The following is a 25,118-nucleotide window of genomic DNA, read 5'->3' as shown; positions in this document are numbered from 1 at the left end:
CCTGAAGTCTACCACAGGGGTGGACCTTGATCTAGAATAGTTCAGATTCTATCCAGTCCTAAATTCTGCAAACCCTCTGTAGGGATAAAACAATGGTTCTTGGACACTGGGTAAAGAACTCTTGATCTAGAAGATTTTAGATTCTCTCTATTTCTAAATTATATAATCCTACTGTAGGGATAGGATGATGGTCCTTGGACCTCAAGTTAAGAACCCTTGATCTAGAATATTTTAGATTCTATACAGTCCTAAATTCTATAATCCCTCTGTAGGGATAGGATGATGGTCCTTGGATCTCAGGTTAAGAACTCTTGATCTAGAATATTTCAGATTCTATCCAGTCCTAAATTCTGTAATCCCTCTGTAGGGATAGGATGATGGTCCTTGGACCTCAGGTTAAGAACCCTTGATCTAGAATAGTTCAGATTCTATCTAGTCCTAAATTCTGCAGTTCTACTGTAGAGAAAAGGTAAGGATTGAGGAGTCTTGGTCAAGCATGGCCTGTGGGTTTTGAGTTTGTCCTGAAGTGTCCTAGCAATGAAAGGACATGAGCCCTGAGTATCCCTGCTTTTCTTCAGCTTGTATCCCTGGATGGGCTGCTCCCATCTTCCTCTGCCCATGTCCTTGAAGAAGGAGGCCAGTGGTCACAGCCAAACTTCACCAAAGGGTCTTCTTTTTCCAGGTGTCTTTAGTTTTCCTCATCACTGGTTTGGTTATCCTGGGTTACGCTGCCTCTGTCAGTGGCCAGTCTACCTACCAAGGAGTGGTGAGAGTGCTCTGTGGACCGGCCATTGGGAAGCTCTGTGAAATCTGCTTCATCGTAGATATGTTCATGATTTCTGTGGCCTTCCTGAAAGTTGTGGGAGATCAGATGGAAAAATGTAAGCACCCTCCCTCCAGATGAGTCTGGAGAATTTATCACGAACACAGTGAGGTCTACACCTCTCCTACTTTGACAATCCTATAGCAACTCACTTTCTGAAAGAGACTTAATGTTTACAAAGCACTTTTCTTCTGAGCTAGGTCGAGGGTGTTTCCCCAGGCTCAAAGAGGGAAGGGGACTTGTCTAGGGTCACAGAGCTAACAAGCTCAAGAGTTGAAATACTTATTGGTTTAATTTCCTGACAGCCCCTCTCTTATCTGCCAAAACCACTCTATTATAATTCACCAAAGGGGATTAAAATGTAATTCTGTCCTGAATCTCCTGAAAACTTCAAACCTCTCATGCCATGTTTGTTGACAAACTGGACAGGGGAGCGCCATGTTATCAGCTTGGATATCCCTTTTCCTTTAATGGTGTAGAGAAATATTATGTTGTCCTAGTTGGTGGTTTGGGAAAAATGCAACTGAATTTTTACTCCAATTCCTGCTCTATCCTAAGAAACAAATTTATATGTTTTTTAGGAAATCAAAATGTTATTGAGTCAGCTAGTACAGTGGACAGAGGACCAGACCTGAAATCAGGAAGACCTGAAACACTTATTAGTTGTGTGACTCTGGGATTTCTTTAATTTCTGGCTATCTAAGTTTCTTCATCTGCAAATTGGAGATGATTATCATAGCATCTACCTCCTAGGGTTGTTGTGAGGTTCAAATAAGACAACATGTCCTAAATGGCCCTTCTGTAGACCAAAATCAGCTTGAAGAACCCTTGGCATTCTTTCATTGTCCTCCTGGGGAGCTCTGCTGTGTTTCAGCCTCAGGACCAGATTCTTGATCTTACTGCTGATAGGACAAAACCCACCATCCCCTGATGTTCTCCCTGGAAATCTATGGTGGCCCTGGTATTATTGGTTTAGAGTTAGAAGCCCCCTGCTTTGCTACTGAATACCTGGGGGACCTCAAACAAGTTGACCTCTCTGGGACTTGATTTCTCCTTCTCTAAATGAAGGAAAGAGACTTGATGGCCACTGGGGACCCTTCCAGCTCTGCAACCATGATCCGATTTTCCTTCCTGTTTTCTCCAGTGTGTGATTTCTTCTCACAAAATGAAACACTCAGTGGGAGTGTCTCCACTGTCCCTCAGCCCTGGTATACAGATCAACGCTTCACCATGTCCATTCTCTGTGTCTTCATCATTTTCCCTCTGTCTGCTCCTCGGGAAATCAGCTTCCAGAAATATACAAGGTACATTTATATTTAGATGAGAAGAGTAAAGATATACAAGGCTAGATCTTAGATTTTTTCCTGGATGTTTTGTTTGTACTTTCCTGAATTGAGATTAAGGAAGGAAAAGGAATATTGGTTTTATATTTCTCCAGTAAATAGACACGCTTTTTTTTTTTAACTTGGATTCCCCAGTGAAGAAACTCTCTCTATTACTGAGGATCAACCACCTATCTGTAATTTATTAGCTAGTTTGGCTGGGGAACCTGAGAGTTTTTTAAAAAACTATTTTTTAAACCCTTACTTTCCATCTTAGAATTGATCCTAAGTATAGGTTTCAAGGGAGAAGAGTGGTAAGGGCTAAGGCAATTGGGGTTAAGTGACTTGCCCAGGGTCACACAGCTGAGAAATTTGATTTTAACTGCAAGGCCACCTAGCTGCTCCTTAAGAGTTTTAAGTGAGTTATCCATGAATGTATGAATCAGAGTCAGAACCTGAATTCAAGGCTTCCTAAATAATATTAATATATAACAATATAATGAAATATAATGATAAATTAATATAATAAATATGTATATGATTTTTACATTTAATATATAATATAATTAATAAATTATAATAATAAAAATAATACAAACTATTCCTTCTGTGTGGAAAAGAAAAATCAGCTTGTTAGTGCTAAAGTTCAGGAAAACAGGAAACAGATGGCTTGTCTGCCTTCCCTATCCCCTCTCAAATTTGGTTTCCAGGTAATTTTTGTCCCATAGGAGGGCAGGGCAGTGCCTGAGAGTGGTATGTTTCACTGGCCTTGTCCCTGTTTCCCTAATAAACACGCAGCCACACTAACAGGGCAGCCAGGAAACCAGCCAAGTGAGCTAGGTATGGGGCCTCCCTGGCTGGCTTTCTTGTTCTTCATTCATTCATTCTAACTTAATTACAGGCCACAGGAGCCCAGGCTCAGCTCAATGGGAGAGTCCAACTAAACACTCTGTGTGTGTGTGTGTGTGTGTGTGTGTGTGTGTGTTAGCATCCTAGGTACACTTGCGGCTTGCTACTTGAGCCTGGCTATTGTGGTGAAGTATTATTTGAAGAATGATGGCGGCCCTGATCCTGAAACCCAACAGTCACTGAGGTGGGTGTCAGGGTCCCCTGGCCCCTGGGGGAGACCATGGAGATGAATGGTAACTCAGTTTAATTCAGTAAGGACTCCTTTTCCCTTCCCCTTTTTCCCCTTCCCCTTCTCCTTCCTCTTCCCCTTCCCCTTTTTCCCCTTCCCCTTTCCTTTCTCTTCTTCCCCTTTCCCTTCTTCCCCTTCCCCTTTTCCCCTTCCCCTTCCCTTTCTTTTCTTCCCTTTTCCCTTCTTCCCCTTCTTCCCCTTTTCCTTCTTCCCCTTTCCCTTCTTCCCCTTCCCCTTTCCTTTCTCTTCTTCCCTTTTCCCTTCTTTCCCTTCCCCTTTTCCCCCTTCTCCTCCTTCCCCTTTCTCTTCCCCTTCTTTCCTTCCCCTTCCCCTTCTTCCCCTTTTCCTTCTTCCCCTTTCCTTTCTTCCCCTTCTCCTTCTTCCCTTTCCCCTCCCCTTCTTCCCCTTCTCCTTCTTCCCCATTTGTAGATCCTGGGAAGGGTTGACAGGCATAATTAAATGGCTTCTTGGGAGTCATACATAAGGTCATTTCAGGAACCACCAAAGTCCCACTGGCTCTGTCGGTGGTGCCAGATGATCAGGAGACAGTGTCAGTTAGCAAGAACTCTGCTTCAGGAAGTATTGGCACTGAAGGTGGATTGCCACCTGATGTGTGTGGGCAGCTCTGAGACCATAAAGTATTCATTGGAGTGAGGAGCTTGGAAAATAGCAAGTGAATGCCCCAAAGTGGGTCCCCAAGAATATCCGGCCAATTTTCTCCTAAATGCCTGCTAAAGCCCTTTAGCCTGTTCCTCTTCTCAGGCTGCTAAATGTAATAAAGATGAGGCAACAGATTCTTCCTCTCCCCATCACCCCATCCCGGAGAGGAGCTCATCTCTCCCCTCTGGGCCGAGGACAGCCTGTGACCAAAGATGCTTGGCACACGTTTTTATCTTTTCCAAAGCCTGATTTTTGTCCCCTGCAATTAAAAGCAGGTTCTTCTTCATACCCAGTTGTATGTTCTGCACCTCTAATGTTAGCTGGGGTTTCGGTTTTCCTTTTTATTAAACACCTGGTTTCATCTATTTACAGACCTTCCTCCTGGCTTGCTGTATTTAATGTATTCCCTACCATCTGCTTTGGATTTCAGGTAATTTTAACTTGAATATGGGGGGGGGGAAGCTTTTTCTTTTTCTTTTTTTCCCTTTTCTTTCATGGGTTGCCATGGCTAAGAATTCATCTTCCAATGGCCAGTCTTCTGCTAATGAGTCTTTTCAGACTCAAGTAGGCTGAGCCTTGGATAATAGAGAAAATCTTTTGTTCACGATTAAACTTGAAAGACTTTCAAACTTGGTAGAACCATCCAATAAATGACTAAGTATTTATGAATTACTTCTTTTGGGTCAGGCAGTGGCACCATAATGACAAAGATAAGATAGTTCTGCCCTCAAGAAAATGAAACTCAATGAAGGGAGACTATGTCTATTTAAATATTTAGGGCTCAGTGAATAGAGAGTCCAGACCTGAAGCCAGGAAGTCCTGGGTTCAAATATGGCCCCAGACATGTCCTACCTGAATGACCCTGGGCAAATCACTTAACCCCCATTCATTGTCTGGCCTTGGAACTAATACACAATATTGATTCTAAGACAGAAAGTAAGAATTAAGCACAGAACAAAAAAACATATAAAGCAGCTATAGAACATTTTGGGGAATGGGCCAAGGAGGTAGAGGTGGGGGAGATGGAGGCGGTAATGTGGGAAGAGGGTCATGGAAAGGCTTCCTAGAGATTGTAGAAAGTAGCGAATGTTTCAAAGAGTGACCAAGGAAACCAGGGAGTCCAAGCAATGGTGAGGAGGGCCAATGTTCTAGGCATGGTTCAGGGTGTGTGTGTGTGTGTGTGTGTGTGTGTGTGTGTGTGTGTGTGTGTGTGTGTGTGTAGGAATGGCCAGTGCAAAGGCATGGATATATGCAAGGAAGAGGGCTCTACCTATATGGTAGAGAAGACCATAGAAGACTGGAAATGTTGAATGGGGCTAGGTTATGAAGAGTTTCAAATGCCAAAAAGAGGACTTTATATTTGACCGTTGTCTTATCCGACTCTTTGGGACTCCATTTGGAGTTTTCTTGGCCAAGATACCGGAGTGGTTTGCCATTTCTGTCTCCAGCTTTTTTGACAGCTAAGGAAACTGAAGCAAACTGGGCGAAGTGACTTGTCCAAGGTCACAGGGCTAGTAAGTATCCGAGGCCAGATCTGAATTCAGATCTTCCTGGATGTAGACCCAGAATTCTATCCATTGCATCCCCTAACTACTCTGTATTTTTATTAAATCATTATTTGATATAGATGAGAATAGGGAGTTTGTTGAGCAGGGGAAGGGTTGGCATGGTCAGACCTAAACTTTTAAGGAAATTGCTTTTTGAGCTGAAAGATGGATTAAATGGGGAGGAACTTATCAGGGACTTGCCATCTGCCTGCATACCTGCAGATGAATTGCACAATTCAGCCTGCAAACTGCCTTGAATGATCCAGGGTCATGTTTATGCCATGATGAAATACCGGAGTTGGACTCAAATGGCACACAATATAACCTCCAGGAAACATATGACCAGATCCAAAAGGGAGATGGGCTGGTCACGTGATGTGAGTAAGGGGCACCAAATGGACAAACTGAGGGCTGTGCTAGTCCCCAAAGAATGCTAAGAAAAAGATTGAAGCACTGCCGCATGAAGAATGCTGTAGTAAGTGTTAGGAGGGGACATAAAGCTTAGATAAGTGCCAGGCACTAGTTGATAGAAAACTCATTGTTCAAAGTCCAGGAAGAAGGTTGTTTTTTAACTCCCCAGGAAACAAGGAAGATTTCCTGCTAGAGGTAGTAAGTGATTTGGGCTTTAAAGGATTGATAAGAATTCAAGAAGTGAAGAGGAAGTTCCAGGAGTAAACAACTCCTGTGTGAGCACAGGCAGGACAATGGGAAGATATCTGGTACTTGGTGAATTTGAGGAATGGAGAATAGTCCAGTGTGGCCAGAGAATAAAAAGCTCGAGGGTAGCCACACTGAATAAGATCAGGAAGTCTGGGTCTTTATTGTACCAGTATTGGAGATTTACCATCTGCCTCCCAATCTTCCTAGTTTCTAGATTCTAGAGGGCTTTGAATGCCAGGTGGAGGGGTTTGAATCTTACTTGGGAGGAGACTTAGAAACAGTGGACCCTTTCCCTTCTCCACTTGGGAGACTTGAAGATAAGCTCGAGGACTTAGACTAGGGTCTTTCAGAAAGTTTAGTATTCCAGGGATACCCAGGACGTACCCAAGGGGAACCCCTGTATCTCTAAATATTTGGGACATATTCCTAGGGCCAATTAAACCTACACTACCCTCTCTCTACTCTGGAGTCTCATGCCCCATTGTCCTGTTGCCAATCATGCTTGCCAAGATCCAAACTAGATTATTCCCATCACCCATTTTCTTTGCTTCTAGTTCTGTGCTGCAAAGAAAGCTGGAAAATAAATCACGAAACTGTGTCCATTACAAATTTATTATTTAGTCTCAACTGGGTCCTTGCTCCAGCAAAGCAAGAATTCTCCTTCATGCTAACTGATTCACCGTCCCACTTTCCAGTGGATAGTCCAGATCTTTTCATTCCTCTTCTGGCTTCTCCTTCAGCCACAACTCTCTTAGCCAAGGACTTTGCTTCATATGCGATCTGAAAAAAACCAGGAAATTCACTGAGAGCTTCCCCTAATCCTCTCCTTTTCACCTCAAATTATTCAGATATCTTTCCTCGCTAGCTCCTTCTTCACTCTGGACTTGCATAAGAGATGGCTTTACTTCTTGCCAATGCCAGTACCTCTTTATGCATCCTTGATCTCATCCACTCTGGACTGCTTCAGCAGATTCCCCCCACTCTCATTCCTCTTTCCCTTATATTCAGTTTCCCCCTTCTATTCTTCCTTCTTTGCTGCTTCCAAAGGAAAAGAGCATCCCTGTCCTTAAACTCATTCAATCCAACCATCCTCACCAGCTATCCTTTATCTCTTCTTCCCTTCACAGCTAAACAACCTGAGAAAACCATCAACACTAGGTGTCTCCACTTCTCCTTCTTTCTCTCTCTGAAATCCTTTGCAACCTGGACTTCAGGACCCAGATTCATTCAGCTGAAACTGCCCTCTCTAAAATTCTCAGTGAGCTCTTCATTGCCAGCTCTAGCGATCATTTCTCAATCCTGATTCTTCTTGCCTTTTTTTTTTCAGCCTGGAACCAAGCTGGTCACTCTCTTCCAAATAATTTCTCTATATTTTCCTAACACTGCCCTTTCCTAGCTCTCATAGCTCTCCTACCACTCCTTTGCAATTTCCTTTGCCTGATCTTTGTCCATGTCACATCCACAAAACATGGGTGCCCCCCCCCAGGCTTTGTCCTGGGCCACCTTCTCTACATGCTACCTCTTATCAGATCCCATAGATTAAATTCTCATTTTTAAAAAGATAATTCACACATATATAAATATATGCACACACATGTACATATGTTACTATTCATGTGTGTAGACATGTATGCACACACATTTTCTTTCTGTGTTTATGTATATGAGCTATCCATTCATATATATGTATTCATATACGTATAGTTATCCATCCCTAGTGTCCTGCTGTTCCAATCCCACATTTCCGATTCCTTTTGAACATCTTGGCTTTGATGTCTCATGACGTCTCAACTGCAACCTGCCCAAAGCAGACCTCGTTATCTCCCCTCCTCCCTCCAAAAATCCTCTCTTCTTCCCAACCTCCCCATTACTGTTGAGGGCATCACCTTCTTCTCCATCCCCCAAGCACGAGTCTGTGTCACCTTCACCTCTTCCTTCTTATTTGCCCTATCTATTTAATCTGTTTTGGGGCACTCGGACTAAGTGATTTCTCAACTTCTGTGCTGATCTAGTACTTGTAATTCCCATTTCTGCTTTTCCTATCCCTACCTGACATCAATGACAAGAAGCTAACATGATCCTAGTAGAACCGACGTTAGATTTGCAGTTAAGAGGGGTGCTGTGGAAAGAAAGGAGGATGAACGTCAGGGGACCTGTGTTCAAATTCCACCTCTGATGCTATTATATGATCTTGGGATAATAACTTAACCTCCCTGGGACTCAGTCTTCTCATCTATAAAATGAGGAGATTGAACTACATGGTCCCTTCCGACTTCGAAGCTATGATAACTGTGTGTGTGCATGAGATGAGAGAGACCTGGATCAGCCAATGGCAGAGCTGGGGTTGTGGGTGACTTTAGAGAGCTCCCTTGAGTAGAGCTTCAGCTAGCTACTCTGGGAAATGGAGGGGTTTGGAGAGGATGGACTCTAGGATCTAGGTCTTGCCCCCATAAACTCCGGAGACAGAACCTTTCTTCAGTTTTATCTATCTCCTCCTTTCAACATTTGCATTTCCTAGAAGGTGATGGACACTCCTTTCCCTTTCCTGGTCTTCCACCCACTCCCTTCTCATTTTAATGAGCTATCTCACCAAAATGCCCCCAAGTTCCTCCACTTCACTAAAAGCAAGTCCTTGCGTTGGGGAGGTAGGCGTGGGAAGGGGCACCGTGGGGCGCTGTTTCCCCTTCTAGCCTGGGATGGTCCGGATTTCTTTATTTCTGTTTTCTCTCCCCACCCCCACCTCCCCACCCCCGCCCCCGAAGTTCTTGGAGGGCCACATCTTTATCTCCAAAGCAGTTCCCTTCCCTGCCCTTCTGTCCTCGCCAGTGGAAAGACATCTACCAGATTCCTCGTCTCTGCTTTTCTCTCTCATATTTTTTCAAGAAATCTCAAGAATGTTTTTGCTGTCATCTGCTTTGGGTATTCAGGTGAGCCAGCCCCCCATCCCCGCTGTGCTCACTCCCAGCCCTCATCAGGGTGCAAAGGGGTCTTCCCACAGTGCTTGCCCCGAGAGCCACAAGGGGGCACCCCGATTCCCTTTTTGCTGGGCTCCATCTCTCGCCTCTCCTAGCAACAGTGGCCAAGGCTGCTGTTGCCAGGCACATGTGCTGGATGTAGGGAGAGAGGGGCTGAGGATGGACTCCAGCCTCTCCATCCCCACCCCCACCCAGGAATGACTTGATTACAGAATAGGTCCTCCATGCTCTCATGCAGGAGAAAAAGAGTGAGGCTCTGCAAGAGATCTGAACTCTTGGGAATGAGTGTGAGGACTGGAGAGAAAAGAGTGGGGAAGAGGCTGGATTCAGCCACAGAGGTTGTGTGACTGTCAGCATGCTAAAATTGAAGATAGGATCCAAGGGGGAAGGAATTTGTGGGGCAGAAAGAGTGCTGGGGGTGGGGCGGAAAGGGCAGGGTGGGACCTGTTGGATTTCAGCTCTGCAATTTACTCCTTGTGTGATCTAAGTCATTTTCTCTTTCTTATCAGGAGGAAGGAAGAAAGGGGAGGGAAGGAGGAAGGAAGGAAAGAAAAGAAATGAGGAAGGAAAGAGAAAGGAAGAAGGAAGGGGGAAAGCAGGGAGAGAGGCAGGAAGAGTAAAAGGAAGGGAGATGAGGAAGGAAGAAGAAAAGAAAGGAAGGGAGAGAAGGAGAAAGGAAAGGAAAATCAGGGAGAGGCAGGAAGGGTAAAAGGAAAGAGAAAAGGGAGGAAGGAAAAGAGGAGGAAGGAAGGAAAGAAAAGAAATGAGTAAGGAAAGAGAAAGAAAGAAGGAAGGGGGAAAGCAGGGAGAGAGGCAGGAAGGGTAAAAGGAAGGAAAACAGAGGAGGAAGGAAGAAAGACAGGAAGGAAGGAAAGGAGGGAGAGAGGGAGGAAGGAAGGAGAAAAGAAAGGAAGGGAGGGAGAAAGATGGGAAGGAAGGGGGAATAGGAAGGAAAGAAAGAAGGGAGGGAGAGAGGGAAGAAGAAAGGAAGCACACACTGATTAAGCTCTGACCATTAGCCAGGGTTCAGTTTTCTCATCTATAAGAGGAAGGGTTTGGATTAGATGACCCCTAAGGTCTCCTTCAGCTCTTGATTTGTGACTGCTGGGAGAAGAGCGAGGGAATGGAGAGGCCCTAAGGACAATAGGCAAATGTAGGTTCATAAACACTTAATAAATCCAGACTGGGACAGTTCACACAGAGGCCATCTGGCACCCCCAGAGAAAGTGAGGTTGTAAAAGTCAATGGGGAAAGCCAAGGACGCCCTCTTCTTGGATTCCTTTCTCAGGGCAAAGGCCATAGACTTGACTCTGCTTATGAGAAGTTCTTATCAGAGGCCTGTAGTTCTATTGATTTCTAAGATGTGAACCCCACAGCCTGTTCTTATACTTGGAAAGAGGGCAGAGTCCTTTGGGGTCATGAGAGTTGCTCAATGACTTCCTCTGTTTTCTTCAGTGTCACGAAGCCAGTGTATCTATCTACTGTAGCATGTACAACCAAAACCTCTCCCACTGGACCATAGTATCTGTGGCCTCCATGCTAGCCTGCTGCCTCATCTATTCCCTGACAGGTAAAAGTTTTTTTGACATTGGAGAAGCAGCCCTTTCTCCATCAACCTTTTACTTTGGGGAGGGGATCCTGGGGCCACTGCCTATAGCCTGGCTATCCCTGAGCTGGGTGACCTTGTGCTGGTGAGTGATTTCACTCCTCTGAGTCTGTTTCCTTGTCTATAAAATGTGCCTAAAAAAACGGCAATGAAAGAACATGAGTAAGGGGCTGCTAGATAGCACAGTAGATAAAGCACCTGGAGTGAGAAGGACCCAGGTTCAAATCTGGCCTCAGACACTTCCTAGCTGTATGATCCTGTGCAAGTCTCTTGATCCCAGTTGCCTAGCCTTTACTGCTCTTCTGCCTTGGAACTAATACTTAGCATTGATTTGAAGGCAGAAGGTAAGGGTTTTAAAAAATAAACTAAAACACAAGCTATACCTTCAAACTACTCTCTAGAGTTTCTGCTCCCTTCCTGTCCATAAAGCAGTGGCAGAGCTACTCCATCAGGCTTGCTAGTCATGCTCTGGATGCCCAATAATTCAGGCTCCCTTCCCCTTAAGGTATGGTCTCTGAGGGGCCAGCCTGGCACGTTTACAAATATCCACTTTTTCTCCCCACTTTTGATCACAGAAGGCCTTCTGACTGTCTTTCCTCCCCTTAACCCACTCATCATTTCCTTGCTAAGTTAGCAACTATAGATATATCTGTTCTGAGGCCCAGAAACTTTAATTTTAGCAGAGATGCTTCTGAATTCCCATTAGGCCTTGTGACTTCTTAGAAAAATAGCTTTCAAGACGTTAAGGGATTTATCTAGGCCTATGGGGCAGCCAGGTGCTATCTGTGTACTCTAAGCCAAAGGGAGGTAGGATTTCTCTAATCCTTTCTGATTTGAAATCCCCTGAAACTTTGCAGGGCTCTATGGTTTCTTGACTTTTGGAGATAATGTTTCTGCTGATGTCCTGATGTCCTACCCGGGCAGTGACATCACGGTCATTGTTGCCCGATTCCTCTTTGGTGTCTCTATTGTGACCGTCTACCCGATTACTCTCCTCCTGGGCAGGTAACATGATTTATCAATTACTTGGATTAGTGCCTTAGGTCATCCCTCTTTGTATCTCATCACTAAGTTCAATACCTGGCCCATAGTAGACTAGATTCATTAGCTATTATTTTATTTTCATATATCACACATTACATTATTATATAAGTAACATAAAAACAATTATTAATTAATAACAAAAACTAATGTTTATTGACTGACTTCTCATAGGTCAGTGATACAGGACTTCTGGTTGAGCTGCTCCAATGTCTGGGGCTGTGGAGAGTGTGTAGACCCTTCAGAGACCTGGGTCCGAGTGCTATTGACAGGCCTGTGGGTAGCCACTACGCTTTTGTTGGCTCTGTTTGTCCCAGACATTGGGGAGGTGATTAAAGTCATTGGGGGCATCAGTGCCTTCTTCATCTTCATCTTCCCAGGTGAGCATCTCCTCTTACAAAGGCTTTGGTTGTCTTCTTGCTTTACTTCTAAAGACTCAAGGCTCTGGGAAAAGAGGGGAGAATACTCTAAGTCAGTGATGGCACACCTATGGCACCACAGGGCCCTCTCTGTGGGCACACCTGCAGTTGCCAGCCAGAGTTCATTACTAGAAAGCCAGAGGGACTTGGGGAGGAACTCTTCCCCTCCCTCTCTCCATGAGCTTAAGGATATTCCTCACTTTACCTGCCCTTCTGCCCAGCAGCCCAATGGGAGTGCTTCCTCCCTCCTCTGTCTGGGAAGGAGGTAAGTGGGGTTGGGGTATGGCACTCAGTCTCTAAAAGGTTCACCAGCACTTCTCTAGGCTGAATTAGAGGACCATAGCAAGAGTTAGGGAATCCTCCTCAAAGCCAAACAGTGTTGTAAAGATTAAAATTTAGGAATATGGGGAGACTGAGGCAGGTAGAAATTAGTTTCTCTCTGCAAGGAGTATTATATTTTTTTAGAGGTTTATTAAAGTTAAGGATTAAAAGAAAATACAGGATAAGAAAAAACACGTGTCTAGGCCAGAGGCCTAGACCTCACCTACATTATGGAAAGAGCCGTGTCTGCTCCAAAACGGAAGTCCAAAAAGCCAAGCCCCCTCCAAAAGCCTTTGAATCCACTTAAATACCTTCTCGATCTCGGCCCAGGTGAGATTACAAGGCATTCTGGGGAAGTGGAGCAAAGGCTCATGGGGATTGTAGTCCTGTATTCGAGTCTATTTTTTACATTCCTCCGTGTGATCATTTTGGAAAAATTAATTTTTCCCCAAAAGGATCATAAAAACATAATAAACTTAAAAGATTACAATAGTGTGAGGATAAGAGAAAGGAGCTAGAGGGGAGTTGGAGTTAGGAGCTTGGAGAGAGAGGACGCCCGCAGACAGCTTTCCTTCAGAGCGGTCACATGAGTTAAGGACTGATTCTTTCCACCTGGGCCCTTTGGGCCTAAAACTCTCTCTGCCTTGGTCAGAGGTTGAGTAGCCCCTTTCCTTTTTCTCCTCTCTCCTTCTCTCCCTCTCCTTTCCCTACTCCCAGTGTGATTAAACCTCCATAAACTCCATTCTGCCTTGAGTGTTTCATTTTAGGAATTTCATAAGTAAATTCCTTGGCGGCCATTGTTCAATATTACATAAATCCTGTAGCCACATTTGTAACCATTACAATATTATAATCTCTCCCAGAAGCCTAAAAATTTCTACCATTACAGTGTCCAGTTCCTGCCAGCTACTTCTCCAAGTCATACCAAGGCATTCAGCCTAAACCAGAGCTTCAATGAAGGAAATAGATGACTTCCTAAGAAAATCTCCATTTTCATAAATGATGAAATAATGAGGCCATGGCTGATTTCTATCATGATCCATCAGCACAGAGAATTGAAAGTTGACCAATTGACTTCTTAATGTTTAGATGGTTAAATTGATAGAAGCCAAAAGCTTTTTAGTAAATATGAAATGTAAGTTAAAACATTGATTTGGAGAAGTCTGCTACTGTATATCATCATTAAACGTAGAAACAGATACTATGACAGGTGCTGGGCTTGGCTAGCAAACTGGATAGAGCCCAAAATTAGAGAAATGTCCTAAAGAAATAGCAATTACCATAGAGTCCCAGAACTGGAAGGATCCCCATGCCTCTTTCCCAAGCCCAGGATCTTATTAGCCCATCGGCCTCAGAAGAGGTAGGATGGTTAGTACAAGACTTTGAATCAAGTAGGTATTTCATAAATGGACTTGGCATTGACTGGACATTTAAAGCCCTTTATAATCTGGCTCCAAACAATTTTTCCAGGCTGATTTAACATTATTTCACTATTGTTCTATCTCCATTCCAGCCAAATTGGTCTACTTGCTGGAGGCCTTGAAGGAAATTCTATTTCCACCCTCCATATTCTTACATAGCATGGTTTTCCCAGGGGGTAACCTAGGCTGGTGAGATGGTTCCTCCCTGGATGGCTAGAAAGGGTTGTTGGAGAAAAAGTCAGTGGGAGAGAGAATCAGCAAGTCGGAAGTATCTGGGACTAAAATTTGGCCTTTTATTATGCATTCACCATCTGCCAGTGGTAGCAGGAGTTTGTTTTTAGATTGTTAACTAGTTGTTTAAAGTAACCTTTCTGCTCTAAGCATTTTGTGTTTCCATGATTCCTAAATTTAGACCCGCTAATTTGGGCTCTTGAAACAAGACTAATTAGCTTCAATATTAAAGCCTCAGAATCATAAAATTATAAAACCAGAAGGAAATTTGGAAATCATTTAGTCTGATTTCCTCATTTGAAAGAGGAGGGATGAGAGGCTGCTAGGTGGTTCAGTGGTTAGAGAGCCAGGTCTGGAGAAAAGAAGTCCTGGGTTCAAATTTGGTCTCAGACACTTCCTAGCTGGGTGACCCTGGGCAAATCCCCATTGCCTAGCCCTTACTACTCTTCTGCCTTGGAACCAATACACAGTATTGATTCTTAAATGAAAAGTAAGGATAGAAAGAAAGGAAGAGAAAGAAGAAGAGGAAAAGGGGATGTGGAGACCTGCAGAGATTAGAAAAGGTCATGCTAGAGAGTGATAAACAGGAGACCAGGCAATCAATCATGTGAAAAAGCCCATTGCAGGCTCTAAGAGGTCTCATGGAGTATTTCTGGATCTGACAGCTAACCCCACGGCTGGTGTTTTGTTTGCAGGTTTGTGTCTCATTTGTGCAGTAGACACTGAGAACCTGGGGCCAAGAATCAGGTGAGTTTCTCTAAGTGGGGTAAGTTTACCCTCCTGTTCTGTAATGACTTCAAGCATAGCCTCCTGGAAAACCTGTAATCTAAACCCTCTGATTTTATAGATAAGGGCCTAGAGGGAAATGCCTTGTCCAGCCTGCTTTTTCCTCCAGATATTCACACAGACCATTTTCCATGCCTGTAGGGCATCTTCCTTCTGCTTAATTGTCCCTCTACTCTTTAAAAGCTTAGTTTAAGTATCCATAAATTCCCTTCCCTTTCCTCCCCTCCCAATTAGGCCCCTCTCTTTTAGATTTTTCTAGAACACTTGGCTGGGATTGCTTCTTTACATTATCTCTCCTCCTGTACACATAGATATAGATTCATATCTCTCTCTGTGTTTCTCTGTCTCTCTCTCTGTCTCTATCTCTCTCTGACTGTCTGTCTCTCCAAAGAAGCCATCTGAATATGGTCTCCTTCTAGAAGATACTGACTCTTCTGTTTGGGAATTGGGTTGGATGTTCATACAGGGTCACCCTCCCCATTTTGATATCAGTCCTTTAAACAAGTCATTGTCTATAGAGAAAAGGTGGGAAACCTGGTACCTCCTCCTTCTTTTCTCTATGACTTTGCCTCTCAAAGATTTGATTTTTTTAAATTGAAAAATTTTATTTAATGAATTAAGAAAAACTTTCCATGGTTACATGGTTCATGTTCTTTCCCTCCCCTCTTCCTACCACCCTCCCGTAGTCAATGAGCAATTCCACCAGGTTTTACTTGTGTCATTGACCAAGACCTATTTCGATATTATTGACATTTGTACTAGGGTGATCTTTAGAGTCTACATCCCCAATCATATCCCCATCAAACCATGTGATCAAACAGTTGTTTTTCTTCTGTGTTTCTACTCCCACAGTTCTTTCTCTGGATGTAAATAACATTTTTTCTCTTAAGTCCCTCAGAATTGTCCTGGATCATTGCATTGCTGCTAGTAGAGAAGTCCATTACATTCAGTTGTGCCACAGTGTATCTGTCTCTGTGTACAATGTTTTCCTGGTTCTGCTTCTCTCTGCATTACTTCCTGGAGGTCGTTCCAGTTCACACGGAATTCCTCCAGTTCATTATTCCTTTGAGCACAATAGTATTCCCTCACCAACAGATACCACAATGTGTTCAGCCATTCCCCAATTAGAGTGCATCTCCTCATTTTCCAGTTTTTTTGCCACCACAAGGAGCATAGCTATGAATATTCTTGTACAAGTCAAAGACTTGAATTTAAAGTGGGAAGAATGCCCCATTTGGAATCAGGGAATCCTGTCTGTGTCCTCTCAGTTTCCTCAACTGTAAAATGAGGAGGTGGAGTTAGATGACCTTTTCTGAGGTCTCTTCTAGTCTTGACCTTCTATAAGGCTGTGTTTTTTTCTGATGCTTAATTTTTTAAAATTAAATTTTGTGCCCCCAGACCACAAATGTCATGTTACCAGAGCTCTAGGGATGGAGGGGGACCTCAGAGGTTACTCCCCCATTGTATTGTTGAAGAAACTGAAATGAGGCTGGGGGGAGCTAAGTGATTTCCCCCAAATTACACGGGGAGTGAGCATTAGATCTTATAGAACTCAGATCTTCTCATTACAAGGCTGTATTTGTTCCCACTGTAACGCACACTACCTCTCAGAGGATAACCTGAATTTGATGAACAGCCTTAGTCTTGCCTGGAACAAAGCATCTAATCTTGCATCTTCACTTGCTTAAGGACCCACAAGTAGTAAGTAGGGGAAGAGAATTCCAAGGCACATCCTGATTCCTAGTCCAGGGCTCTTTCCACATCTTCCTTTTCTCCCTCTCACTAGAATCTAAGCAGAGAAAAAGAAAGGGAGCTGAACTTCAAACCAAACTGCCCCCCTTCCCTCCCCCTTGGTAGTTGCTTTGGTGATTTTAGAGAGAGAAAAAAGGCTGAAGGACTGAGTTCTTATTGCCTGCACGTTGAATTTTTCATAGTTTTGAGTCCCTCATCACTCTGAGTGCTTGAGAAATATCTATCTTTGTTCCCCATGTATTAAGATGTTTTTTTTTTGTCAGCTCTTCTTGTAGATTCTATAAAAATATCAGAAAAGAACCATGATTTTCCCCTGCTTTGTTTTCCTTCTTCCATCTCTAGGTCCAGCTTAATCTTCTGGGGTGTGGTCTCCATCTTGGTTGGAGCCTTTATCTTTGGGCAGAGTACCAGTTCTGCCATCTTGGATCTGCTCTAACTGTCTGCCTTGAATCAGATTGGAGTCTCCAGCTGGATACAAATGGGGGGAAATGGAATGGTCAGGGAAATGATAAGTAGAAAGGATCCTTCTTGGACAATTCAAGGAGCTTGGATGCTTGCTGAGACTGCCCTGGCCCTGGGTCTCTTCTCTTGTGCCCACTTGTATATATACACATGTGTATATACATGTATATGTGTATGTATAGATGGTTTATAGATCCATCCTTCCCATCACCCCTTCCATCTGACTCCTGATATTCTCAGGGCTGTTTTCTGGCTTTCTCCTTAGGCAGAATGATGCCCTTGGGCAGCCCTGCTTTCTACCTTGACAAGAGCCTGCCCCATCATACTGACCAGTAACCTTGGTGGTACTTACTGAATGACAGGGTAGTTAATAATAGTTTCTGGAATATCATTTTATTAAAAAAAAGGATATAGACTATCTTTATGGGTATATGTATATATACATGTATACACGGAAAGCCTATGTAAAAGCAGGGAATGAGTCCTCCTCCTTTTATTTGTGTCCAATTAATAGGCATTTAGTAAGTGCCTGCCATGTGCTAGACACAGAAAATACAAAGACACAAACAAAAGAACCCTGTCCTTAAGGAACCTTCATTTCGTTGGGGAGGTAGGAACAGGACAACATGTCCTCAAATATTTATATACAGAATAAATAAAAGGTAATTTCAGGACAGCTAAGTGGCACTTGAATTAGGAAGACCTGAGTTCAAATTTGTCTTCAGATGCTGACTAACTGTGTGACTCTGGGCAAGTCAATTCATTTTTTGCCTCAGTTTCCTTCTACATCAAATGAGCTGGAAGAGGAAATGGCAAACCATTGCAGTATCCTTGCCAAGAAAATCCCAAATAGGGTAAAGAAAAGTTGAACACAACTGCAAATGACTGAATGATGAGAACAATTTCAGGGAAGACACCAAGTGCCTGGGAGACCAGTAAAGACCTTTGTAGAATGTAGTACTTGAGGTTGGAACCAGCTTGTGAAGGGATTCAAATGCCAAACAGAAGGGTTTGAATTTGATTTTGAGGTAACAAGGAACCAGGACAGGGATCAGACTTACACTTTAAGAACATGACTTAGGTAGCTGTGTGGAGGATGGATTGGAAGAAAGAGATTAGAAGTTGGGAGACTAATTATTTGGAGAAATAGTTGGGGCCAGAGCAGATGATGACCTGAACTCTGAGACAGATAGACAGACAGAGAGAATGAAGGAATGAATGAATATGAATGTATAGATGTATAGAGGGAGATAAGAGGCCAATCATTGTGCTTGTGAGTGATCATGTGATGGTAAAATTAAAGAGATTTGGCAACTTGTTGGATATGAGGGAGCCTAGAGGGAGGGCGAGGAGTAGAAGATGACTTCCAAGGTCATGGGAGACCAGAAGAATGGTGGAGTCCTTGAAAGAAATAAGGAAGATGGGAAGAGTGATGGGTTTGGAAGGAAACAGTAATGCATTTCAGGTCTGTTGAGTTTGAGATGCCCATGGGTTCTCTGGACTGAAATATCCAAGAGGTAGTTGGTGATGAAGAACTGGTGTTTAGGAGAGGAGGTCTAGATACTGAGATCTGGGAGTCATACACAGCAGAATAATGAATCCATGGGACTTGATGAAATCATCAAGTAAGAATATATGTAGAAAGAGATGAAGACCTGGGATGGAACCTCCATAGTCAGAGGGTGGGACATAGATGATCCAGCAAAGGTGATTTAGAAGGAGGAGTCAAACAGATGAGAGGAGAACAAAGGGGATTCAGTGTCACAAAAACCCAGAGAGGAGAGACTATCCAGGAGAAGGTAATTAACAGTGTTGAGTAAGTGAAAAGGTATTTTTTAAAATCATTCAGATACAAACATAAAAGCCAAGATGGTCCCTGCATTCAAGGAGTTTGCATCATCATATATTGTTGGTGATTAGTAGGAAGAGAGGGATACTTTCTTTGGATAGTTAGCTTAGTTCTTGGATAGTGCTTAATTCATTTTTATTGATTGATCAGATTGATGAATAGAAGCAAGGTGGGATGGGGTGGGGAACATAGATTGACATACCCTTTCCCAAGTGTATTAACAATATTGATTTGCTAATTCAGAACTGGAAGGGGATAGTTACAGGGGGATAAAATAAAGTATGACTGGCACCTGTCTGAAATAGTGGACTCAAAAGGCACTCCCCTTTCCAAACACCGGGGCCCTTGGTCTAGAGCTCTGTACATGAAAGCTTCCTCAGGAAATGGTTTTTGGACTTGGCATATAGGGCAGTTGGTGAAAAGATGGCCAACTCAAGAAGAATAAGAGTTGAGAAACAGTCGATGGATTTGGCAATTGAGAAATAATTGGCAACTTTGGACACAGCAATTTTAGTTGAATGATGAGGTCAGAAGCCAGAATGCAAAGTGCTGAATAGAGAGTAGAAGGAGAAGAAGCAATTAGAATAAACCACATTTTTTTCCCTAGGTCATTGACCAGAAAAGGAAGGAAGTCTCTTAAGGATGTTAAGGTCAAATGAGGCAATAGGACTGAGTCAATAGTTAGGGAGATATTAAAGATTAGATCATTATTATTAGATATTAAATATTAAGGAGAGATGGATTAATTGCAGTAGCAATATGCCAGAGGAGATGGGTCAAGGGGATAAGTGGAAGTGTGGGTCTTGGCAAGGAGAAGAGCCGCTGCTCTCTTTATCTGAAACTTGAAAATGATGTCAAGGGGTCATAAGATGTAGAGCAGAGGAGGTCCAAAGGATTTAACTTAGATGTCAACTGGGAGGATGAATCAATACTTAGAACTGTAAGATCATCGATCTCAAGCTGGAAGGGACCTCAGGATGTCTTCTGGTCCAGCCAGCTCATTGAATAGATGAAGAAACAAACCAGAGAAGTTAAGCAATTTGCCATAGGTCACATCAGAGGTGAAATTTGAAGCCACATCCCTTGACTCCAAAGCCAATGGTCTTTCCACTGGACCTTCCTAGCTCCTTAGTCAAATCCAGTCCAGCATTTTTGAATCCTGGATTTAGATGAAGGGCAAAGGTGTATGCTTATCACATTGGCAGCTGACACACAAACATAGTGGATGACAGAATCAGGATTCAAAAGGTGGTGAAGGCAACAAACTAAATCAGAAGGAAGAAATTTAACAAAGAAATGTCAAGTTGTACACTTGAAGTCTTTGGAAAAACAATCCAGTATATAAATATAGAATGAGGAGCCCTGGCTTAGTAGTTCACCCACTCCTGAGGATTATATGAGTTGGTGAATTAATTCCATTAGTTAACATAGGGTATGGAGGGCTATGTGGATAGAGAGCTGACTTCAGAGCTAAGAAAATGTGGGTTCAAGTGTTCCCTCAGACACAAACAGGCTGTGTGACCCTGGGCAACTGATTTTATGTCTGGGTGCCCCCATGCAACTCTCTTGATCCACAACCTGCAGAGACTAGCACTGGTAGAGGGAACTTTCTTACCTAGGAGCTTGCCATACCAATGAAATCACAGGTCCATGACCTCTCCCCAATGATAAAATGTTTCTAAATTGCTTAAGGTTTTCAGAGCACTCCATTTACTCTCAACCAATCTGAAGTTGGTTGCCTAAGTGTTTTGATCCCCATTTGAAAGATGAGCAAATCAAGGCATGGAAGTACAAGGGACTTAACTCTCCACTAGGAAGGGTGAGAGCCTGGTTTTGAGTTCAGTCTATGGGTTCTGCTTTTTCCACTATTCCATGGCTTGTCTGAAGCTTCTGAGACTGACCACAAGTTCAGAAGGGACTAGGGTGGTATGCTGTGGTGGCCAAAAGGAGATGAAGGCAATCCTAAGAAACATCATTTGGTAATCCCTGGATCTGGATGGGACAGAGCTCACAGTGGCCGAGTTTTTAGGTTTTAGGAACCATATTTGTGAGGACAGCCCAAATGGTATGGAGGAGTCCTGAAACTCTGACACACACATGGAGAATGGTTGGAGGAACTGGGAATGCTTATGGCTTGAAGAAAGGACGTAGGAAATATGATAGTTGCTTTCACACATTTGGAAGGAGTTTATGAAGAATGGTGCAATGTCAGAGCTAGAAGGGAACTTTAGAGAGAACCTGGGCCAACCCTCTCATTTTCCAGATAATGAAACTGATTATGATTAAAATGATTTGTCCATGAACACACGGTATGGATTTGCAACTGGAACCCAGGTCTTGGGACTCCTAAATCACTATGTTTTCTGCCTCTCAGAAGGCAAACAGGCTATAATTGTGGAGGCAAGAGTGACCAGAGAGGTAGATCTTGACCTATGGAGAGAAATTAACTGGGGCAAGCAATCCAAAAACTAAAGAGGAAAGTAAATTTTTGTCACTGGAAGTGTTCAGATAGAAGCTGGATGTCTTAGAGATTAGAGTAGTGGGCTTGGAGTCAGAAAGACCTGAGTTCAAATATGGCATCAGCTATGGAACCCTGAACAAGTCACTTAACCCTATTTGTCTCAGTTTCCTCCTCTATCAAATGGAGAAGGAAATGGCAAACCATTCCAGTATCTTTGCCAAGAAAACCCCAAATGCAATCATAGAGTCTGATGTGGTTGAAATGACTCAACTACAATGAACCCTTTATTGAAAAGAAGGGATTCTCATATTTGGATTAGGAGGGGGGTATAAAGGGGAAAAGGGTTTATTTTACATAAAGGTTGGACTGGATTATATTTAAAATAGGGTTGCCAAGAATTTATTCCACAGAGATTTATTTACAATTTATTTATGAAATATAGAAAGAATGAAGTAGGAAGTCAGAGAGAGGATAGGGTAAGATATCTAGCCTAAGCACTAAGTAATTTTCTCCTGGCCCCTGGCTCAAACCAGGCAGGGAGAGTTACTCCTTAGCTGGAGAGGCCTTGGCAAAACTGAGGAACTGGAGATGTCTCTCCCAAGAGGTGGGTCTCTCCTGAGGCTAGTCTCTTCAGAACATCCAGGAAAGGAGTCAACTTTTTCACTTACCACATGTCAGGCCAAAGGAAGTGATTCAAGGACAGTTTCACTAGGAACAGGGACTCGGGTCCAGTCAACAGATTCTTCACTCGAACTCAGAACTCCAGAAGATGAAGTCCAAGTTGAACTCTACTCAGGAAGTTGCAACTCCCTTTTAAAGACACTTTCTTTTGCGCCACTTCCTGTGCCTTCCCCTAATTTTTCGTCTACCAATCAGTTGGTAGACAGTTGAAACTTTGCTTAGGACAGCCCACGGGGCAGTCAGTTTGATTCTGATTCACCACCCATTATTGTACATGTGGGTCACAGACCTCCCCACTAAATGATTAAGTGGGATGTTTACACTTTTGGTGATTAAATCGAAAAATGGGCAGGGGAGTTAATTTAATTTTTCACCTTTGGGGAGAGTTGATTTCATTTTCACAATCAGGGGAGAGTTCAACTTAATCTTTACAAAGAGAAGTAGTTTAGATTTCAAGACTTGAAGTCCCTATATGCAAAAGGACGTTTGACCAAGAATGATAGAGAATTTGCTTAACGGAAAAATCCATGTGCCCCCAAAGTTGCTCAAGCAAAAACCCCAAGAACTCCTTTATTTGAAAAGAGCCTGAGTGATTCCATTAAGAAATGCATTCACTCTCAAGCGCCTGATACACTCTTGCCCACCAGCAATGCTCATTATCCTTTCTTCAAGTATTAGCCCAACCTCAGAGCTGTCTCAAGCATCAACTCGAGAACTCGATCAGAGGGAAATGTCTTCCATCTGCGGTGGCCTGAGAGCAAAGCTGCTAGCTATTATTGGCCAGCCCTGAAGTCTGTCCCCGGGATAATGCACAGTGACAGGGAGGTCCCCCCGAAGTGCTTTTTCCTTTGGTCTGATGCCCGCACTGATAGAATGATAGCATTAGTCTACCTGCTCTCACCTACAACCCTACGGGGCATTTTGCTCATTTAAAAAAACTCATCTCTTCTGTCTTCAAGTCAGCACTAAGTATTGGTTCCAAGGCAGAAGAGTGGTAAGAGTTAGGCAATGGGGTTTGGATAAGTGACTTGTTCAGGGCCACAGAGCTAGGAAGCGTCTGAAGACAGACATTTGAACCCAGGACCTCTCGTCTCAAGACCTGGCACTCTCTTCACTGAGCTACCTCACTGCCCCTTGCATTATGTTTGTTTTACAAATGAGGAAATTGAGGCATGGGTGGGAGTCTACACAGCAGGTAAATGTCTAGCCTGGGATTCAAATCTCCATCTTCCTGACTCCAAAGTCTGCCAACTGCTATTCCTTCCTCTCTCAGATTACCTTCCACCTACTCTATCCTGCATGCACCTAGTTATCTGTGTATTCTCTCTCTCACTAGAATTGGAGCTCCTTGTGGGCAACAACTGAATCCTGCCCCCCCACCCCCCACCTTCTTTATATCTCTAGCATTTAGCAGAGTGACTGGCATATACATAGTAGGTACTTCAGTGCTTTTGGACTGATTCTCTACAATCATCAATGGCCCGTTGGAGAGGATGGGGCTAAAAGTTGTGGGCAGGGGCAGTTGGGTGGTCCTGGATTCAGACATTTCCAAGCTGTGTGACCCTGGGCAAGTCACTTAACCCCTATTGCCTAGCCCTTACTGCTCTTCTGCCTTAGAAATGATACATAGGATTAATCCTAACATAGAAGGGTTAAAAAAATATTGACAAAATTTTACCATTTATGCCTGTGGACCTCCACTTCTACAAAGAAGGATGGTTGGGTTTGTTATCTCTAATTTAGGGCCAAGTGTTTTGTCTTTTTTTAATACTCAGGCATGCATTGTTACAGGCAAGGTCAGACACCTCCTAGCAGTGTGATCCTGGGTAAGTCACTTGGCCTCATGGCCTAGCCCTTATCTCCTTATCTATCTTCTGGCTTGGAACCAATCCATGATATTGATTCTAAGATGGAAGGAAAGGATTTTAAAAAAGAAAAAAGTTGGAGGTATTTTTTTTTTAAACTGAGTTAGCCTCAGACAATCTCTGAGATACGGCCTCTGAAGGAGAAATTATTCAGCAGGTGAAAGCTGGTGCTGCTTTTTTGTGGTTGATGGGTGCCATTTGTGGGAAGATGGGGTTGAGAGCCATCAGGACAGAAAGTGTTCAGAGCCATAAAATGTTAGAGCTAGTAGGAATATTAGAGACAGATTGCCCTGAGCTATCTTGATGCCCAGAATATTAAAGGATTTCGAGCTTAGACTGGTGTCTTAGTTTCTCTAAAACACTCATTTTATGGATTAAAAAACTGAGGCTCAGGGATGTGAGTTGAATGGCAGAACTGGGACCCAAAGGGACCCAAATCAATGACAGCCTTTCTAGCTTTCCCCTGTTCGAAAGTCTGACCAAAGCTTACTGGACTGGCTTTGTTCAAGGGGAAAAGGTGGGCTCAGATGCCAGAGCCCTTTCATCCAAGAGAACAGAGCTCTCCCGCCATCTTGTCTGAAATAATAGGATGGCAGGAGTTGGGAGAACCTCCTCCTTACAAAATGGAATTGTTAGGCATTTATTTATTAAATACCCCCTGGAGCCAGGTGATGTGGCAGCTGCTGAGGAAACAAAGGCAAACAGGAAACCTTCCCTGCCCTCAGTGAACTTACACTTCCCCTGGAGGACAGATCATTTCCTTATTTAAAAAAAAAAAAGGAGTATCAGAAAGAACAGCAGGTGGAGTGTGAATCATGTATTCAGTCTGTGTAGAATTTATTCTTTAATTATTTTTCAATTAACATCTATCCTATCTCCTTCCCATCACCCTCCTCCTCAACCCTCAAACCCTTGTAATAAATATGCATAATCAAGCAAAACGGATTCCTGTCTTGTTTCGCATCTCTTGTGTTCCTAGGCTTTCAGGCAGGTCTAGAGACCTGGTCTGACCCCATCATTTTTTTTAAGCCCTTGCCTTCCCTCTTAGAGTCAGTACTGTGTATTGGTTCCCAGGCAGAAAAGCAGTAAGGGCTAGAA

The 25,118-nt window shown here is 43.3% G+C and overlaps 1 protein-coding gene across 1 annotated transcript in view; it reads left to right on the top strand.

Moving 5' to 3' along the window:
* Positions 1 to 24,952, top strand: part of SLC38A8 (solute carrier family 38 member 8) — a 36,957-nt gene extending 12,005 nt beyond the window's left edge. Inside the window, exons 2-10 of the mRNA XM_056810221.1 lie at positions 683 to 881; positions 1,968 to 2,127; positions 3,134 to 3,238; positions 4,316 to 4,373; positions 10,581 to 10,695; positions 11,589 to 11,736; positions 11,947 to 12,152; positions 14,860 to 14,911; positions 17,045 to 24,952. Coding sequence (XP_056666199.1) covers positions 683 to 881; positions 1,968 to 2,127; positions 3,134 to 3,238; positions 4,316 to 4,373; positions 10,581 to 10,695; positions 11,589 to 11,736; positions 11,947 to 12,152; positions 14,860 to 14,911; positions 17,045 to 17,138 — 1,137 coding nt within the window. The 3' untranslated portion in view covers positions 17,139 to 24,952. The remainder of the gene's footprint in view (positions 1 to 682; positions 882 to 1,967; positions 2,128 to 3,133; positions 3,239 to 4,315; positions 4,374 to 10,580; positions 10,696 to 11,588; positions 11,737 to 11,946; positions 12,153 to 14,859; positions 14,912 to 17,044) is intronic.
* The last annotated feature ends 166 nt before the right edge of the window (positions 24,953 to 25,118 follow it).

This window comes from Monodelphis domestica, chromosome 1 (genome assembly GCF_027887165.1).
Source record: "Monodelphis domestica isolate mMonDom1 chromosome 1, mMonDom1.pri, whole genome shotgun sequence".
NCBI lineage: Eukaryota > Metazoa > Chordata > Mammalia > Didelphimorphia > Didelphidae > Monodelphis > Monodelphis domestica.
Note: the sequence above shows the minus strand (reverse complement) of the source record. Positions and strands in the feature narration are given on the sequence as shown.